The 21,103-nt window shown below is 45.1% G+C and overlaps 1 protein-coding gene across 4 annotated transcripts in view; it reads left to right on the top strand.

Annotated features, from left to right (window-relative positions):
• The window catches only part of LOC144822522 (apoptosis-inducing factor 3-like), a 545,716-nt gene that overhangs the window by 241,994 nt on the left and 282,619 nt on the right, over positions 1-21,103 (top strand). For all 4 annotated transcript variants that reach the window (XM_078680159.1, XM_078680158.1, XM_078680160.1 and 1 more), the window contains 4 exons: positions 2,835-2,944; positions 8,518-8,562; positions 9,608-9,689; positions 9,910-10,022. In XM_078680159.1, coding sequence (XP_078536285.1) covers positions 2,835-2,944; positions 8,518-8,562; positions 9,608-9,689; positions 9,910-10,022 — 350 coding nt within the window. The remainder of the gene's footprint in view (positions 1-2,834; positions 2,945-8,517; positions 8,563-9,607; positions 9,690-9,909; positions 10,023-21,103) is intronic.

Below are 21,103 nucleotides of genomic sequence, written 5' to 3'. Positions count from 1 at the left end.
GATCGACAGAGTGCATAGGGTGAGCCCTGAAGAGGGGGAACGCCCAAAAGACATACTGGCAAAGCTTTATTTCTTCAAGATAAAGGACAACATCCTCCAGGGGGCCTGGCAGACCAAGGAAGTCTCATTTCAGGGTGTGTCCTTCTCCCTCTTCCATGATATTGCATCAGCCCCCTTGGCGCAGCACCAACAGAGCAGATTAAATATCGCTGGACACATCCTTTTGGGCTTGCTTTCGAATTCCACAACTAGATGCATTGTGTCACTGAACTTTTAGAGGCAGCAAATATCCTGGGCTTGTTGGTCACAGAGTAACAGACTGCAGCTGAGGGCTCTGAGGGTCGTCTGGCTCACCCACGGAGAAGAGGAACAGGTGACAGTAGCTAGTACGAAACCGCCCAAAGCCACAGAGGAAGTGTTAAAACTGTAAGCTCTCTCCATTCTATATCCTCTGGCGGGAACAGTGCCCAGCGTTGGCGTCAGTTTAGATCTTTACTGAGACGATTAGGAAATATTTTGTGATCCATATGTTGCCTTAGAGTTATCTTTGGTTTCCCTACGGTGGGAAGAAAGCATAGCAATATAGCTCAGATGATTATACATAAACTCACTCACTCACATATTTGCTTTTCTAACTTTTTTGTAATTGCAATGTTCCTTTATTAACTTAAGCTACTCTATGACTGCTTTTGCGGATATTGACCAATACACCATAAATCACCTTTTCTGAAATGATTTGTTCTTGGAGATATTTTTTCCTGCTTGTTCTTGTTTGGGGGTTTGAGTGGATCAGTTTATTGGTTCACAACTTTATTTTGTTTATGGGACGGGGAGGCTGAGGCTTGGAGTGGAGAGCGGGAGGGTCATTCAGCGATCAACGCTGGGGAGTCTATCTTATGCTCTAATATGGTGATTACTACGCTTACTTTGAATATCTAGGGCCTTAACTCCACAGCCAAGCATCATAAATTGTGGAAATATGTGCTGGATCAACGGCATGGTGCGGTGCCAGGAGACCCACCTTAAGCGCACTGAAGATCACAGGCTGCGGCATAGGGTCTACCCTCGGATGTATAAATCCTCTGCTGCTTCTAAGCATAATGGTGTGGCTGTCTTTTTTCATTTGTCTTGAAAATTCCAGCCAGAAGGGTGTACAACTGACAAAGATGGAAGGATTGTCATAGTGGAGGGTCGCATATAAGGCTCCTGTATACTTTTGCTTCCCTATATGCCCAAAACTCAAACCAAGCCCCGTTTTTAAATGCTTTTTTATCTTCGATGGGTGGGTTTGCAGAAGGCGAGAATATCCTGATGGGCGACTTCTGTCTCACGTGGGATCCCGGCTTACACAGCACACATCCACATAGGTCCGCCATGGAGAGTTTCCTAAGGCCTTGGAACAGGCATTTGGTAAATTGGTTCTGCTTGATGCTTGGAGAACCCTGCACTTGATGGACCAAGATTTTACCTTTTTCTCGCACTCACACCACTGTTATTTTTGATTAAACTATGTGTTTGTGAGTCACAGTCTTACTCGGGCATTGCATTCAGCCACATTCCACCCTATCGCATTATCTGACATGTGCTGATGGCTTTGACACTGGATTGGGAAGCCCCGCCCCCTAAATACGCCTCTGGTTTTTCCCTGGGTCACTCGTTCAAGATAGATGTATTTGTTATGCCATTCATTTGGTCAATTCCACTTCAGGTAGAAACTTATTTCCAAATGGCTATTGTGTATTGTGAAATAGGGATTATGCTGAATACTTTATTGCACTGTATACTTTTGGAAAAAACAAAGTTTTGACAAAAAATGGAGGTTTCAGCACATGTTCTATAGCATGGACGTTGGCTTTTCTCTGCGGCTCTTCCCTCCCAAGTGCCTGTATGATTTGTTCATTATTTGAGGTCAAACCCTAATTTCAGGGTTTGCCTCGTTGCTTCCGCCTCCATGAAGCACTGATCTGATAAATACATCACATGTCTAATCTCTATAGCACAACTTATTTCAAACGATTATTTAGTGAGACATGTTCTAGAGCGGCTGCTTCAAATCACTAGGCTGGTCATCGGACAACGTAAAGGCAGAAGCTCATTTCACACAGCTATATGTCATCCAGTGGTGGGGTCAGTCCCTCAACTGAGGGACGCTCTATACTGTTTTGTATAGATCAGCTAGTCACTGCGGGGTGTGGGCTGGCCATCTGAAACCGTGTTCCTGGCTCTCGTTGTGAAATTGTGGGATGCTTGTGTACTAATTAACACTCTGATATGGACACCTCCAATCGTATTATTTTGTCATGCTTACACTGTCCTCTCATAAATTGCCTTGTGTCTTTTAACCTTGTAGTTCTTCTCTGCTCCATTACTTTCTTTCTGAGATTCTCTTGAGTTATGTACTCCCTCATTTACTCTTACCCCTCTTACGCTACAATACTCCTATTGTAGTGGCCCTCCTTACATTTTCTGCTTTTTTCAATACTTTCACTTGTAATTCCCTGCTTAAAGTGTCTTATTCACTCTTTTTCTATCCCAGTTTGTACATATTCGCAACTCTGAACCTGATACTTTCCACTCAATACCTACCCTCTTCCTTTCCATATGGTGCTTTTCTTCTCCCTGTCTTTTTCTCCCTAGTTCATTGAATGTCCTCTTGTTACTGGCTTAGTGTATACCTTACATAGTTTGCGGAGGGTATTTAATCCCACCCTGAGTGGACTGGAGCTCTCTTCTCACTGATTTGTTTAATAGTTTGCAACAATCCTAGAAGACGGGGGTCTCTCCCCTCTGTGTCTCTTCATCCTACTTCTCAGTGGTCTGATGTTTCCTTGCAGGGGTCCTGGTAGGCGACAGAGTGCGTTGTCCTTGGCATGGAGCCTGCTTCAATACTCAAAGTGGAGACATTGAGGATTATCCGGGCCTGGATAGCCTGCCCTGCTTCAAGGTAAACTCATCTCCAAATGTCTCACCAACCACCATCTCTAACACCCAGAATCGTAGCCAAAGCCTTAAGACACTGCTGGCCCCAAAGACATTACCTCTGCCCTCCTGTACTCTGTATCCAAATGACTGCCTGTGCACCGCTTCCATTCTCTGTCCTCATTTCTGTAAAAATTCTTCAAGAGGAACCTATGACTCACACTTTTCACAGTTCCTCATTTCTCCACCTTTCCTTCTGCTCTTCCCATATAAAGGAATCCTCAAAGGACATACTGAAATGCTAATCTCTCGTCCCTCAGCACTGGATACATGCTGAATGGAATTAGAACACATTGCTACCCCTCCCTCCACCGACACAACACTCCATATGAAAACAAAGCAATCCTTCACCTCATTAAAATACTTAACTTCCAACTCCAGCCAAGAAAACAACACCACATTATGAAGAAGCGTGTGAATTAATAGCGTCTTCCACCCTCAGTCGCACACCTTACAATGAAAGCCTTGAGGGAATATGCTTATTCTCACTCCTTCGAAATGCACCCAGTATAAGAGCATTAAAATAGTAGACAAATGCTTTCAAGATCATTTTTAAAAAATAATTCTCATTTAGTTTTCCTTTTAGTGCGGGTCAGACCGCTCCAAGTACAGTTTGTTCTTTATTATTATTTAATATTGAAGTGCTTGACTCTTTTGACCAATATCAGGTCTTGTTGCTTTGTGAGGGAATGTCATAGAGCTACATCTATAGATCTCATTAAAAGATAACAATTTGATGACAGTCTACTCTAAGCAGACAGACTAGTCATGCAGTGGTATGTCTCTAGGTTGTATTACTAGATTTCAACTAATACATCAGTATGTCTCATTTCTCTGTAAATTGAAGAAATTCCTACCAAGACATGTTCATTTCCCTGGATCTATCGCTACTACTATCTAAGTACATCTAAAGGAATTCCCTCCTCACTGGGGTTCAGGTAACGGGGAAACAACAGACTAAAGTATACGTTTTGCTCTACATAGATTACTAGTCGAGATGTCCATAGTGTAGGAGCTTTAGACTGAGGCTATATGTTGGCCACCTGAATCAAATGTAATTGCTTTATGCATTTACTTTCTACCTGTGGATAGCCAGAGGTTGAGACTCTTCTCCATGAGAAGATGCAATACAATAATTGAGTTAAAGCACAATCAGACAACATTTAACGTGCCCAAATGTCCATTCTCTCTACAGCTCTGTTTTTCGAAAGATACAGGATAGTTGGGTTTCATCAGTTAAATGTGAGATGTACAAAAACTAGCAAAAACTGTGCGGTCACATTATCCAACTGAAAATCAGAAATTAAGTAAAATATCACAGGGACTCCAAAGCACAAATTCACTGATGCCCTACATCCTGGTACTCCTAAATAATGTTTATTGTGATTAAACAAAATAAAAAGTAAGTGTAACCTAACTTTAATACCACCTGTAAGCCTATCCCATAATTGAAATTATATAAAATAAATTAAAACCTAATGCCACCTCATCCCATAATTAAATTAAATGAGTGGCCCTAAATGAAATTAAATAAAATGAACACTAATACCGTACATAAATGAAAATATGTTGAAACTATATTAAATTATGTTAAACATTCCTTGTTCATTATGGTGCCATCCTCCAAAAGTGGTAATTTCGATGTAGTGCTTTTAATGTAGTGGTGCTCTAACTGCATCAGATGCATAACCTTTTATTGGCACCACGCTCTTTGCTATGTAAGTTATGTCCTTTTGTGCGTGTAGAGCTCAATGGGTAAATGTTCTGAGTGCCAAATGGACTGAAATAACGACTGTGATTAACCTTATTGAAAGTGTCAATCTTCAAGCATATCCTAAAGAGACATAGATTACATTTTACTTGGAGGCTCTATGGCCTACTATTGCTAAATTTGGCCACCCCAACTGAGAAAGCCCAGTCTTCAAATGTTATCGATCTTGCCATTGGCCACATAAGCAGAAGAGGATTGGAAGAACGGAATAGGGGAGAGGGACAGTATAAAATGAATCTAGCAGCTAGAATATCAGATGATTTCCTGTAGACACCCTTATGTACTATGATTAGTGCTCTAAAGACGATCCTGGGCATATGGTCTGCCAGTGAGGGGCCGAAGCATTGAAGTAATATGATTCAATCTGATGATAGTGGTGATCAGGTGGGTAGACCTGTTCTCGACTATTTGTAGGCTTTCGAGAAGTGTTTCTGTAGCTGCCAGTTAAATATCAAATCTAGATTGTATAAGGCCATCAATTACTGTAGCATGAAGATTAGACTCAATATACAATGGAATTTTCTTGTGATTGTACAGTTGAGAACAACAAGCATTGCTACTCTCCCCACTAGCAGTTTAATATATCATTTGGGGTCACTCAGGGCCCCAAGTTATGGATGACCTTTGACAGGCCTATTGGTGGTCCCTTAACTGTACACCAGGAAATGGTTTCCAGTTTAAGGCTTTGAAGAAAGTGATCAAAAATCTCTTTTTGTGGCAGGGTTTAGTTGAGGAAGTTGGTGGATGGCCACAAAAAAGATAGTCTATGACGAAGGGGCCATGAATTTGCTCAGAGCGCTCAGGAAGACCCAGAAGGAAGATGAGCTGGATGTGATTGGCGTGCATGTAAGTGAGGATTTTGTCTTAAGTTAGGATTTTATCTTAGTTTGACTTAAGTTTTAGTCTTAAGACAAAATCCTAACTTAAGACCAAATCAGTGGGGAATGTCATTTTAATAGATGGGTCGAAGAGATTTCTCTATGCCTTTCCGCTGATTCCACTCATCGCAACAGTACTGCTGAAATTGAGGAACAAATAGTAATAAATGATTCTGATAGCACTAGACTGGCCTAGGCAATGGTATCCAGATCTCCTCCCGATGTCAATCAGGCCTCACAAGAGATTACCGTAAAAACCGAATCTCCTCACCAGACTTCCGGGGTGGATGGCACATCATTGAATTTAGCAGCATGGCTCCCTTAGTTAGGCAGTATGGAGATTTACATCATCCACCTGCTTGTATGGCGAATGCAAAAAAATCAAAACAGACAACCACTAGAACACATTATACAGTGAAGTGGAAGAGATTCTATATATGGTACCAGAAGAACGTATATGATCCAATTTAATGTCAAGAGGATGTCATTATACCTTATCTCTTGCACCAGGCCCATTCAAAATTGCTGTTCTAAATCTACCTCGCTGCAATCACAGCCTACAGAAAGAGCCCAGATCAGGTTTCTTTCTTCAGGATTCTGGTAGTCAAAGGCTTCATTGAGGGCCTAAAGAAAGTTTGTCCTTCAGTTCGACAACCATCACCCCTTGAGAACTCACCGTAGTCTTATCCAGATTTTTGGGTTCCCTGTTTAAAAGCCTTCATTAGGCTACACTGTAGCATTTAGAAAACTGCATTCTTAGTAGAATAACCTCTGATAGCAGAGTAAATTAAATCCTGACCCTTGCCACAGTGGAGCCTATCACAATATTTCATAAAAATAAAGTAAGCATGAGCACTCATTCCTCATTCTGGCACAAGGTAGTATCGGAGTTTCACAGAATCTGACAATTGCATTGCCTGTTTTTTCAGTCCGTCCACAGTAGCAGAAAGATCCCTTCACTCTTTAGATGTTAGGTGTGTTTTCCCTGGACAAGACAAAGTTACTTTGAAAATGTAATCAGCGTTTTATTAATTAATGACACATTCATCATGAGTTTGCAACATTCAATGGAAGGATTGATGGATTGTCGCATCCATTGCCTTATGTTACAAACTAGCAAACACGCATCTTCCTGTTAGGTTGAGAGCTCACTCAACTAGGGGTTAAGCCGCAAGTTCAGGCTGATTTAGGAATGTCCCATTAGCAGATACGCTCAAAGTTGCCACCTGGAAATATGTACATATATACACGCAGCACTCCTGTCTAGATTATTATACTCAGACTGATGTTAGAGTTGGTGAGGTCACTCCAAAGAATCTATTTGCCCTGAAACTGCACTTTAGAAGACTCTTTTAATTGGGTTGTTCATTTTCCCTTAGAACCGCATATGACAAAAACTTTTAGCTTTCTACTATATTCTAACGTTTTTGGCTATCAATGAAAATTCTACATTTTAGAAGAATTAGTTATTTGTTTGTAGTCCTGGTTCTGCATCGTAGGAATCTTCGTTGAATTCATGCATGACCCACTCGCCTCCCCAGCTAGGTTATATCACAGTGACAGCAGTCTATTTTCACACCTTTATAATGAATGCCTATCTGGCTGTTACGTTTCATCAATGATAGATTGTGCCTGCGTTTACATTTCAAGTGCTGCAATCTAATTTTGAGGGATTGTTTTAAACATACAACAGCCTCCATTTCAGCGAAAATCTTGTCTAGGGTAAGGGTTTCTAATGAGTGCTGCATCTAATATGATCAACGGCACCCTGTGTGTTTAACTATAGAGACAAATATTGTATTTGTCGTATTTCGGGGTCCAAGCATGCAGCAGGGAATTTTTCTAACGTTTATATATCAAATTAAGATTCCTATGATGTAGAACCAGTACTACAAGTAAGTGACAATTTGTTACTATGCTTGAATCCTGCCCTTGTGTTTGAACAGTCTGGCCAGTCTTAACAAGGATAAAGATGCACACTGCTTTTAACAATGGGGTGTGACAGACACACCCTGAATGAGCAGTATGTGAGAAATAACCTCAGTACACAGGTTTGAAGCAGGAAGGTGCCTCAGCCTAGCTGTTTGGAATCTTGAAAAGTAGGTTTTCTGGAAATAACAGTCAAATAACCAAATATATGGACTTAATTTGTTTAATTGGGTGGAATGTGAAAAGGCAGCTGCATGTATGTGCTCATGCACCTAAGTTGCTTAGATCAGTCTGCCACAAAGTGCTCTATATCAGATGCTACCAACTTCCTGCAAGAAATAACAGATACACGGTAATGCACTCTTTCAAGCGTCTTGCTTTGGACTACTAGTTAAGCTTATACTGGTTTTATACACATCTTATCTTATGTTCCCACCACCCTGTAATGACCATGTCTGTCTCACCCATCATATGATCTCTCACAGCCAAACCTCTTTCTTCCTCTCCTTGGTTCTAGTAGCCACACCTACATACCTCCACTCTCACCACCCTGTTTCAAACAATCACACGTCTCACCAGCTCTCAAAAGCCTAACAACTCTCATAACCACACCTGTAGTACTCCATCTCTCAGCTACACCTATTCAACCCTCCCTCGACCACACCTGTGTTATCCCCGTCTGACAACAAAAGTGATAATTAATAATACCAGCAACACATCTCCCCCTTTCAAAATATACGGTCCTTTTCCCCTACTGATACCCCACCTCTAATTCCTTGTTGCTCTTTTCCCCTGTTTCATAGAGCTGTATAATGTGTGACTTGTCATGATGTCTTCCTGACATTATTAGTGTCTTTGTCCCTTGCTTGGCATATCATGTGGTTTAAAGTGCTCAGAAGATGCCATAGTTAAATGTAGCACTGATAGATCCTGTTTTCTGATTCATCTCTTGTCTTGCAGGTGGTGGTGAATAAAGGCAAGGTGACCATTTCTGCTGACAGAAAGGTAAAGTTATCACATGCTTCAAATAAGGCCTGGGTCTGTGCTTAGTACCCATCAGGAGAGTAGCTGCAGCCTGATAGTTGCACTGTCGTTAGGGTTTATTGCAGGCTGGAGGTCATTCAGTAGCCTAAGATTAATACTCCATCCTGAGAGTAACTCTCCAAGAACAATCGGTTGTGAGAGTAAGGTGTTTTCATCAGAGTATCTCTGTCCTTAGAGTTTTCCTGTGTCTTTATGAAAAAAAAGTAATGCTCTGTCTGGAGGATGGCTCCAGCCTGAGGTTAACCCTCAACTTGCAGGTACATCTCTCACCCCAGCATAACCTTTGACCTGAGGGCAATGTCTTACTTATCCTCATGCTTTGGCCTCAGCTAATGTGTTTGCCTGAGAATGACACATGGGTCTGAAATGTGGACTCTACTCAAGGTTGTATTTTGAGGGTAAAGCTGGAGCCTGAATCGGGAATGCTCTGCGCCAAGATTAATGCTTCAGCCTGACTCGAATGCTATGGTCTGAGGGTTACCCTAGCTTGATGCTATCACTCTGTACAGAGCTGCGTGTAGCAGCCGACATCCCCTTCCCTGAGGGGTAACACTGTTCTGAAGGTTCCACTCTGTCTGAAGGATAGCAATTTGTCAAGAAACCTGAGCTGTTGGCAAAAACTCTAGGGCAGTCGGTAGTGTACCATAGCTGTAGGCAGCACCCCAAGCTAGCAGAAGACTAGCTAGGACAGCGATGATGCCTGGAGGTGAGTCCCCTCAAAGCATGCCACTCGCCAGACGATCAACCAGGCTACAGACTGTATTTGAGGTTGTCGGGCATAGAGTAACACCCCAGGATTCAAGCATGCTGATGGATTCCAGCACTGTAGGTGATGCACTGTGTTGCAGGTCATTTCTAGGACTGCAAATAGTGACTCCGAGCTGCCTGTCGTGTCCAGTAGTAGCAGACGAGGCTCCTGGCTGATAGGGACATTCTACAACTGTCATCTTGGTTATTTAGTTTTATTGTTTGCTTGAGCTGAAATTTTCCTTACATTACTTTTCAGGCACTGGAAAATCCAAAAAGAGTGAAAGCAATGAAGGCTCGCTCCAAGGAAGACCGGTGCACAGTGGTAATAATTGGCACAGGTAAGGTGGTGATCATGGGCACATTCAATGAGAGGATATTTAGAAGAGGGGACGGTCATTGGCACATTTGAGGGGTTGATCATTGGCACATGTGAGATGGTGGTAAGCCTCAGTAGAGGTGAGGAAGAAACATTCATCACAGATGCTGAGGGGGTGAGATCTGGTGGCACTTCTATAGGCATCCACCAAAACCTTACCTTCTCTCTTTTCATACCTTAAGGTCCAGCCGCACTGGTTTGTGCTGAAACACTTCGGCAAGAAGGCTTCACAGGGAGAATTGTCATGGTAACCAAAGAAAATCATCTCCCCTATGACAGGACCAAACTAAGCAAGGTGCGTGAGATGATGGAAACACTGCCACAAACCCCTTACTATACTTCCTACTGAGGGAAATTGGAGTTCTGAAACTGAGTCCTCTACACCCAGCAGTCCTACCATGGTCACTGCAGCGTTCCCCACAGCCAACACTCTCCCACTAATTCATGGAACTCTTCCACAGCCATCCCTCCTAAGTCTTTATTTACAACTCCCCATAGCCAGCTCTTCTAACCATCCTTTAGATCTTTGAGGGTCACTGCTGTTATGCCAGCCCCCACAGCTACCTAGCTGCCAGAGATCCTGCAACATTCCTTACAAATCCTTACACCTACTACCCTGAATCATTTCTTAGACCAGGTACAGCGCTCCGCTGCCTTTTGAAATACCATATACCAATATATCTAAAAAGAACTCCACCACAGCATCCCTCCTACATCATTCCTCACAACTCCCCATAGCCAGCTATTCTACATCTACAGCTCTCCCTTCACAGCCAGTGCTACTATACCATTTGCTACAACTCCCCAACAGCCAGAGATCCTGCATCAATTCCTAAGCTCTTCACAGTCCACACTCGTACTTCATTCTCTGCGGTATCCTAAAAAAAGCTCTGCTGGACTGTATGAGAAACTTTACTTAAATATAAAGCAGTTTTCCAGCTTATATCAATGATTGAGTAACATACTGTGCTCATTTCCATCATCAACATTGATTTCCTCGAACCGAAAAGCAACAATTCACCCTAGGCGAGTCAGATGAATCACCATGTCCACTCAAATCCCGCAATGCCCAGCCTTTCTCCTTCATCATATTATATGTGAGAGTAATTGAGTGCAGATATGTAAATATTGTTTATTGGCATGGAAATCCACGTCCTGTATCATCAGGGAGAGGGGAGGCAGGGTTTAATGTGAATTTAATTTTCATACATACTGCAGAACTAGTGTTACAGGCAAGGGCCGTTTTGATTTTCACTGTGAATATATTAATTAGGGAAGTACTGGCTACTCTGCTACTGTTTCTTATCTCACCTAGCATCAAATGTGTGTGTGTGGTGATTTCTTTTTTTTTTGTAACTGTTTTTTTAATTTTATTTTTAAACCTTAGCCAGTAAAATAGCAGTTGAGTCATATATATAACAAGTTCAACATTATCATTGATAGTTTTTACATATAAACTTACAGAGGTTACATTACAATAATTCTTGACTGGTACCCCTCCCCTCCACTGTAGATTGAGTATGCCCCGCCCCCAATGTGTCCTCTTGGGAGACCAGGATATCGGTCGACTGGTTATGGATCCAATGTAGAGGGGCATGCACTATCCGTTTCCTCCCCGGTCACCTCCAGATTATAATACTTTAACCATAGCTTTCAAGGGGGCGTGGCTTGCCGAGCAGCGACATGGCCGCTTTCTAAGCGAGCTCCGCCGGCTGCGCTATAAATCCTCTATCTAATCCTGCCTGGGTTGCGAAGTTAACCCATCTCTCCTGACTCAGAGGTTGCTGACAGCGCGGAGGGGTTGGGGAGCGACTTTGCCGGCTCTGCTGCGACCCAGCAAGGAGTTATTGGCTCCGACAGATCTGCCGTGAGCTGCAAGTGCGTGGCCCGCCTGGGTCAGAGCACTGCTCGGGCGACGCAACTCACTACAGCCCGGTGCCTGGTGGGCCCTCCTCTGCGGCCCGGAAACGACCACTCGAGACCCGGACATCGAGGAGGCGGTCGATACTCAGCGCCGGCTGCGAGCTGGGGGCATGCATAGACTGGCGGCGACATCCCAGTGAGTAGCCTTGAAGCTCTGGAGGTGGTGAGTGCTGATTGCCCGATCTCTGCGAGTCCTGTGGAACCGCCATTTTGGATGTCGGACGGACGGCTTGTAAATCCCGGTTCCCAAATTCCTGAGCCCCGGGCTCCAGGAGTTCAATTTTGAACATGCGGAGATGAGCTTCTGCACTGACTCCTTAGAAAGTGAGCGAACCTTTCCACCACTAAGGCCGTGTTGCCTGGCTCGGAGGTGACGCGCCGCCATTTTGCGCGCTTTCACGGTGGGGTTGCTCTGAGGCTATACCCAAGTGGTGAAGCGAGATCTGGGCTATACTTGCATTGATGGTTGCCCCGAGGTATCCTCTGTTCGCCTGAAGCTCGCTGCAGCGAAGGTGGGGGCCGCCGGTCTGCGCCATTTCCACCAGGCAGTCACATTGCATTCACCGCATTGAAGGAGTACGCTGGATGCCCCTTTGTGCCTTGTTCATCCGCCCGTCGTTGCTCGGCCTGCGGGCCGTGTCACCCTCGTCGCCTGATCAGTAGCTTTCGCCCGTGACTCTTGAGGGGTGAGCATAGCTGTTGGGCACTGACCTTGCGAGGGGTCGGTGATTAACGGTGCGCACAGGTTCCTGTACCCGAACTACTTCCAGTGCCCCGGGAGGGTGAACATTGGACATACACATTGGTTGACGGTGTACGGGCGGTGCCCACAGACGCGAATCCAAGGCCTCCTGCATCACCCTACATCAACATACGACCTCCCGGCCTGGTCCCCACTGAACCAACAGCGATGGGAAAGGGAGACCCAAAGCAGCCTAAGCTCACGTTCGAGCAGAAACGTCAAGCGAGACAAAACGAACAGGATCACGAAACTGTTGAGCATGGCGTGTCTGATGCACAACACGACATTGATGTTAAGGCGTTGATGCTGGAAGTGCGATCTAGTCTTAGAAGTATTGACACTAAACTCGACGGCATGGCGGCTCAACTTGACGCGGTCAAAACCCAGGTAGTCGCACATGAAACGCGCCTGGACTGCCTCGAAAACAGACACACGGAATGCTGCGAATTCCAGCAGGAGTCCAAACAGCATATCACAAACCTGGAAAAAGAGGTTGCACTTCTACGGGCGAAGGCGGATGACTTAGTGGCGCGTTCCCGTCGCTGCAACGTGCGCATAACTGGTATTCCGGAGTCAACTGCCATAGACAAGATGGAATCCTTTGTCTCGGGCCTGCTCCATGAACTATTCGATCCACACTTGTCTCAGGTCTTCACAGTGGAGCGTGCCCATAGAGCGCTGGGACAGAAACCGCCTGTGGGAGCGCCGCCGAGACCAATCCTCGCCAAGCTGCTCCACTACCAGGACAGGGACCTCATACTGCGTCTTGCACGTGAGAAGGGTAAAATAACGCATAAAGGAAACTCCATCTCGTTTTACCCCGATTTCACCCCACTAGTGCAGGCGTCCAGAAAAGAATTCCTCCCGGCTAAGAAGCTCTTAATGCAGGCTGCCAGAAAGTACTCTCTACTGTACCCAGCTAAACTGCGGGTGGTGCATGATGGCACTACCCATTACTTTACGGACGCTAAATCTGCTTTGAAATTCGCAAAACATGTCTGCAGCACCAGGCCGAAAAAGACACGTGCACAGCTGGAGGATAGGGCTGGTCGCCTCAGTGATAATGACTGATCCCGCCTGCCCTGATTCCAAGACCTGCTGTACTGCAATAGTGAAACTTTGCCTCTGTTATCTGCTTAGGTTGGGTACATGTATTCTGATTCTGTTGTGCAACGCCATTGTTTTACAGTTGTTGATGTATGATGCCCCTGAACTTGCTGGGCCCTGCTGCTGCTCCCCGCTGGGCGCTCTGCGCGTTGGCTGCGGTATGAATATAACGTATCCAGGTCATTGGCTAACAACCTAGGTTGAAATGTGCAGCCACCCTGTGCAAGCAGGGGTGTATGCTCGGGACACCACGCCCTCAAGGGGTGTTTCCCACTGTTTGCACATTTTCTTTGTGTTTACGCTATGCGTAACTTAGGGGGGGGTATAACACGACCTGATTGGGGGGTTGCTGTGGGTGGCGGGGGGAAGGGGTTGTTGGGTTGTTTGGTAAGTGCTCAGTACTATTCTCAATTGCGCTGTGAGGTCATTAGTCTAAGTTGTACAACTAACCAGCTACTACATAGTGGAAATGCAGTATCAACATTGTAATGGAGGTAACAAGAATGTTAACTTGGAACATCCGCGGACTTAGTGATGTCAAGAAAGCGAGATGAATGCATGGCTACCTTATAAGACACAAAATAGATATTTGCTTTTTGCAAGAAACACACATCAACTCCACACCATCCCCGAGGCTAAAACACTCCAGGTGGGGCGCAATTTATTCTGCCATTTACTCTAACTATGCCCGCGGGGTGGCTATCCTTATACGTAAAGGTTTCGATTGGAAGGAACATGCTGTGCACATTGACCCGGAGGGCAGAGTTGTTGTGTTGTACGGTACCTTACTGGGTAAACCATTGGTGTTGACAGCGATGTATGGTCCGAATGTGGACGACACGGATTTCTTCAGATCTGTATGGGCGCAGATTGCATTGATGGATTTCTCAACTGTCATTTGAGGAGGAGACTTTAATGTTGTACTCAATGATGATCTGGACCGCAAGGGGGCATCACGGCCGCTGCACCCACACGCCAGGCAGGCACTGCTAGACATTCTCCAGGAAGGTCTACTTCTTGACATATGGAGGTCTAGACACCCGGCAGACAGGGAGGGCACCTGTATTTCAAGTCACCATGCTGCCTGGTCGAGGCTAGATTACTGGCTGGTGTCGCCTGAGGTGGCTACGTGGACCGTTAATGTGTGTAATCAGGCTAGATCGCTCTCTGATCATACCCCATGCCTATTAGAGATTAGAATGCCAGATGCTCCCACCCGGGCCTTCACCTGGCGCTTACCGCCACACGCCTTATTAGACCCAGCATTCACTGAGGAAATCAGGGCAGACATAGTCCAATACTTCGAGACAAACACGGGCTCAGTATCAACGGAATCTGTACTATGGGATGCATTTAAAGCGGTAATCAGGGGGCACTGCATTGCACGTAGGGCAGGGGTACTGCAATCCATTAGAAATACGTTAAGCAAGATTGAGGGGGAGCTGAAGGAGATGGAATCACGTTTCTGTGACAGTCCCACACCTGAATTAGCGGTTCAAATTAAGGCTAAACTTCTAGACTTTCACGAGGAGGCACAACGGGAGGTAAAGTTCTTGGGAAAACAAGCAGAAGCCCGCAGATACGGGGAAGGAGATAGACCCAGTAGGACACTGGCGCGCCTAATCTCCACCAGACCACAGTCCACATATATACACTCCATTGTGCACCCAGACGGGGAGGTGGTGGTGGGTCAGCAGGCAGTTCTCCACACTTTCACAGAGTTCTACTATAACCTGTACAAAACCAGACACAATATGACTCCAGAGTCCCTTGATGCCTATCTAGACACTATAGCCTTGGTGTGGTTTAACAACGCACACCGCCAATACATGGACGTCCCGATCACAGCTCGTGATATTGCCGCAGTAATCAAAAGTATGCCTTTAAATAAGGCCCCTGGCCCTGATGGCCTCACGACCGCCTTTTATAAGACCTAAGTTGAGGAACTGGCGCCGCGGCTGCATGAAGTGTTCGCCGAGGCCCTTGAGACTGGCACTCTGCCTAAATCCACGCGAGAAGCCCTGATCATAACGCTTCTAAAACCAGATAAAGATAGCCAGTCGCTAGATTCTTACAGGCCTCTTTCCCTCATCAACGTAGATGTGAAAATCTACGCGAAAATCATTGCCGACAGACTGCAGCCGTTGCTACCGATGGTGGCCCTGCCAGACCAATCAGGCTTTATACCGGGGCGCGCAACATCCCATAACTTAAGAACCATATTCTCGGTGTTTCACTACCTTCACCCAGCGGTACAAGCAGCGGTCGTTTTTTTGGACGCTACTAAAGCCTTCGATTCGCACGAATGGCCTTATCTATTCAGGATTCTGAGCAGGATGGGATTCAGTCCCCTTTTCATTAATCTAATACGACTGTTGTATACTTCCCCCACGGCAAGGGTTCAGGTGAACGGATTGCTATCCGAACCCTTTGACATCTCAAGAGGCACGAGACAGGGCTGCCCTCTGTCTCCGCTACTCTTCGCCATCGCAATGGAGCCCCTTGCTGCTAGGGTCAGGCAGCACCACACGGCGCGAGGCATCAGTTTTAGTTCCCGTAGTCTACTAATCTCTTTATATGCAGATGACGTTACTCTGTATGTCCCAAACCCCACTGAAAACCTTAACCCTCTACTTCGCGAATTTGTCAAATTTGAAGGCCTGGCAGGTGTATCGATCAACTGGGCTAAATCAGTCGCATTCTCACTAACAGATACTACCCCTGAAGTGAGTTCCGATTACCCCCTACGCTGGGAGGCGGACTCTGTTAAGTATTTAGGCATCTGGATTAGCCGTAATATACATGATGTTTGGTCCCTTAACTTTGGAAAAGCGGTACACTGGTTAGAAACCAAGGTGGCCATCTGGAGGGCACTTCCTCTGTCATTAGTCAGGAGAATCGCACTGGCAAAGATGGTATTGCCGAAATTCCTCTACCTTTTTGTGAATATCCCAATCCCATTAACGAAACACTTTCATACCTGTCTGCGATCTTCCTTAATATCACTTGTGTGGGCTGGAGGTCAGGCCAGGGTATCATGGGCTCTCTTGACACTGCCACTTCGTCAGGGAGGACTGGGCGCTCCTGATATGCAGCTCTACGCACTGTGTGCACAGGCCCAATTTGTCCATTTCTGGGCATATCCCACGCCATACCAACCGCATGTTGCAGTGGAAACAGATTCGGTGGCCCCATTGCCTTTGAATGTAGCCTTATATAACAAATCACCACGGCCCTCCCTGGACATAGACACAGCAAATATGCTTAGGTGGGTGTGGCGAGAGCTCCAGAAGAGAGCTCGGCTCCCGCTTTTGTATGCACCGGCTATCCCGTTGAGATGCAACCCTATGCTGCCCTGCTTGGCCGAGAGTGGAGGGAACCTCTCTCTACATGGAGCCCCTTTGCGTACATTTGCTGATCTGTACCCGGATGGCACGTTTCAGGACCCCCAGCCGGGTGGAGATGACGAGCCCCTGACCTTCAATGATCTTTTTACCTACTACAAGTTGAGAATGTCCTGTGGGGCGTTCTGGGGGAAGTTTCCCGAAGAACCTCCACAGTTACAAGCGCTCCAAGACGTGCTCGCTAGGGCATCCCCTAAAAAACTGGTCTCTAGATTGTATAACAGCATGCAGGAGCAGGCCCCCATTGTGGTACCAACATCCATGCAGACATGGAATGCGGAGCTGGAGGAGCCTCTGACGGAAGATCAGTGGTCCTTTTGCTGTAAGCAACTCACTGAGCTATCACCTAACTATAAACTCCGGCAAATCCATTTTAAGTTCTTACACAGATGTTACCGTACACCGATGTCTCTGCACCGCATGGGATTGAGAGATGACTCTAACTGCTGGAAATGCGGCGCCGAGCAGGCCTCTTTCCTGCATGTCGCCTGGAGCTGTCCAAGGCTTGCTGAATATTGGTCCGCCGTTTTCTCTGCTATTAATCAGATCCTCCTCAGAGTGGATGACCCTTCCCCGGCACTTGGACTGTTGGGGTATGTCATTGATACTGCACCTAACAATCGTAAACTCCACGCCTTACTCCTGCTCTATGCTAGGCGACAGGTGGCTGTACACTGGGGTCGTAGGGCAGTGCCTACATTTGATGCATGGCTAGCAGACGTCACTTATGGTCATACGCAACTGGATAACTATTTGGAACTCATGCCCTCTGCTTCCCGACACAGGGACATTTGGGAACCTTTCCTGCGCTGGTCGATTGCTAGAGCAAGCACCCCCAGCTCTGCACAGTCTCCCTCTGGGGTGGCGGGAGATACTACTTGATAAGGAGATGGAATACTTGTGCCTTTGGCTGCATGTCGAAGCTCTACTTACTGTTTGCCATACAGGAATATGTAATTATGCTGTCTGAGTGTTGGCTGGGTTTCCGAACATTATGTACACTTCTGTTTTGCGACTGGATCTGCATGTGCCTTGATGAGTGACTGTGTGTTCCCTTGCTGGCTTTATTGAATCACAATCCACGTCCGGGGAAAATTAGCACTTGTTGAATGCAACAACTGTGTATGTAATGACTCCGTGCGCTGTTCTCCCTACTATTTACTTACGGCACTGAGTTTTGTTTGTATTGGTTCTGTTCAGTTGTTGTAAGGGGGGGGGGATATAGAGGGGTGAAATAAGAAAATGTACAAATCCTGTATGCCCTTCATTACAGTGTAATATCTTGCTTCCGCATGCTCCTCCGCAGCTTTCACTACTACTGCAACTGTGATGTAATACATCTGCTACTTTGAATAAACAAATAAAAAAAAAAAAACATAGCTTCCAAATCTTCCCGAACGTTTTTGGGCATCCCCTGGAAGCATAAACGTTTTCACTGTCCCCATGTAAAAGTCCATACTGACCCGCCACTCTCTCATATTAGGCAACTCTGGTTTACTTCAATACCTGGCAATGTCCCGCTTGGCTACAATGAGCCCCATATTGCTCGATAGGAGTTTATACCTGGGGATATCTACGGTGTGTAGTGATTTCTTATAAGAATATTGTTACTGCTATTGCTTGACTTACTTGCAAAAAACTGATAAAAGCTTCTGTGGGAATTCAGGCTGTGCTCTGAGAAGGTGTATTTCTCTATAGCATGAGCTTGCAGTTTGCTTACCGTCTGGGTGAAGGTAATGGATTCTGAATACCCAACCTTAAGTGTTAACTTTTTATATAAGCATTGCCAATAACTTCTGATGGCTTAATAATTTCCAATGTGCAGTTATAAACATCTGTATCTAATATGAGAGGCATGTCTGTGCAGCCCATGTTGGTGGAGTAAATTTAATTGTCATCAATGATTTGCCTGATTTTCTTGACTACCTATGATAACAGGGGCATAGGAGACAAAGCATATATAAATCTGATGCTCTGGGTGTTTAGGTGTATACACCCGCATGATTTTCTTCTCTTGTAAACAGGCCTTTGAGAGTTATTCCTCATGACTCGTGATTTTTTTCCTGAAAAGCATTTCTTGTTTCTAGTATGTGCTCTTCTACTATATGTTTCTTAGAAATGCATGATGCCAAATCCCACCTATCTGTGCTAGCTGAAACAAGAATACCCCCTCATTTTAACAAGTAGTGCGCTGCTTCTCTGTAGTTTGTCCATGTCATCATTACTTTGCCCCATGGATGACTGTGAGAGGTCGAAATGCTGGTCCTTCTACTTCGAGCTCTAACACATTGATTAGTACATAGCAGTTGTGTAAACTCCACATGCCTTTGATTGTTTGGTGTATTAGCATTTCTATAGCGGTTCAAAGCCCCTTGTGAGGTGCCACAGTTCATTAATGGATGGGTAGCACAGTACACCATGGCGGAGTGAGTGATTGGAGAGCGTTGTATTTGTTTGTGATCCTACAAGGGAGATGTTTTGATGTTGCACAAGAAGGAACAGAGAGGTGCCCTTATCTTATCATGCACATTAAGGGGAAGGTGTGAAAGATAAGTGCTTTAATTAGAATTGGAATTGGGTGGTAGTTATAATTCTTATTTTATGGTTCGTACTATGCTTTCAATTCATATCCTATGCTGACTGCAGCAGTGCGGTCATCCACTCAAAAATGTGGGTGTTTGAGAGGAAGACAGGCGGAGGGAGAAGGAAAGAGGAAAGATTCAGAGATCTGCCTGAATGTTCTGCATTACAGGTATAGGTAGGCCTTCAGGGACACTAACATATAGGCAGCTTTATAGTACCAAACTGGCCAGAGAGGACTGTGTGGTTCTACACCAAAAAGCGGGGTAAGCAGAAAAGGCCTTGTAATCCATAAGCAGCATATGCAAGACAGAGATGTCAGATGTCTGTTTATGCTTCTTTTATATGAAAACCAATATTTTTTAAAGCTGACTGCAACTAAATTGTGGTATTCTTCTTCCCTCTTTTTAAATCAAATGAATTCATGTATTTTTACTGTGAAGCTTTTATGATAACTTTTATCGAAATAAAGCCTTTTTGACTTGACTTGACTTATTTATATGTAAGTACAGGACTCAGAGCTGTATGTTGAAGGGAACAGATTATGTTGCTTCATGAAGCCCTCACCCACCAACCTAGTTGGTGGCATGCTTCATCATCGGGCCCACCCAGTGACACCGTATGTGATACGTGAACAGGTTAAAAACGATCCAGTGGTCCCAGTACCCACAGGGTTGTCTTTAATATCCGGGCCTCTGGTAGCATTAAAATCAAGGCAATGGATGTATTGATTGGTGGTGGTGATTATGAAGTCCTGCATCCGATGGTAGGTCTACATGTTTCAGCCAGGCCTTTTCTTAAACTGGCTTTCCTCAGGACCAAAACACTGTGAAAGGGAAGACTACATCCATTGCCTTGATTTTAATGCTACCAGAGGCCCGGCTATTAAAGACAACCCCTTGGGTATTAGGACCACTGGATAGTTTTTAACCTGTTCACGTATCACTTCACTACCACTGCACACTCTGTTACATACCTGCTCTGCTGTAACACAGGCGTTGAGGCACACCCGGGACACACTCTGTGTCGCTGGGTGGGCCCGATGATGAAGCATGCCACCAACTAGGTTGGTGGGTGAGGTCCTCATGAAGCAACATAATCTGTTCCCTTCAACATACAGCTCTGAGTCCTATACTAAACATTGTTAGATTAGTCCTCTCTTGATTACATATAATTACTTTGGGGATACGGATTGGCTACGCAGTCCTCTCTCTTTCCTGGATTGATTTATAAGTAAGTACACCTATAGTAAACATTTATACAACACACAATAAATCTGATGTTTTTGACAGTTAATAAGCGTTTAGTACTACCCAGAGGAAACCGTTCAACCTTAAAATAACAACATATTGGGTTAAAAGCTGCAAGGTTTCAAACTTCACTTTGCACATTAAATTGAGCTGGTAGTAGTGGCAGCTTTACTCATCCAGATTGTTTAGCAGGATTGCAACTTACGACCTGCAGGTAACACAAGGATCTTTATTACATGATGATTAACCTACTGAACTATCCTACATAAAGCACAAATCTTTGACCTTCGCATTACACCCTATGCTCTAAAAAAGGCGCATTACACCCTCTGTGCTATTTTATGATGTTTCCAACCTGTGACCAGAGATG

Source organism: Lissotriton helveticus, chromosome 3_1, assembly GCF_964261635.1.
Source record: "Lissotriton helveticus chromosome 3_1, aLisHel1.1, whole genome shotgun sequence".
Taxonomy (NCBI): Eukaryota; Metazoa; Chordata; class Amphibia; order Caudata; family Salamandridae; genus Lissotriton; species Lissotriton helveticus.
This window is presented reverse-complemented; position numbering and strand designations above follow the sequence as displayed.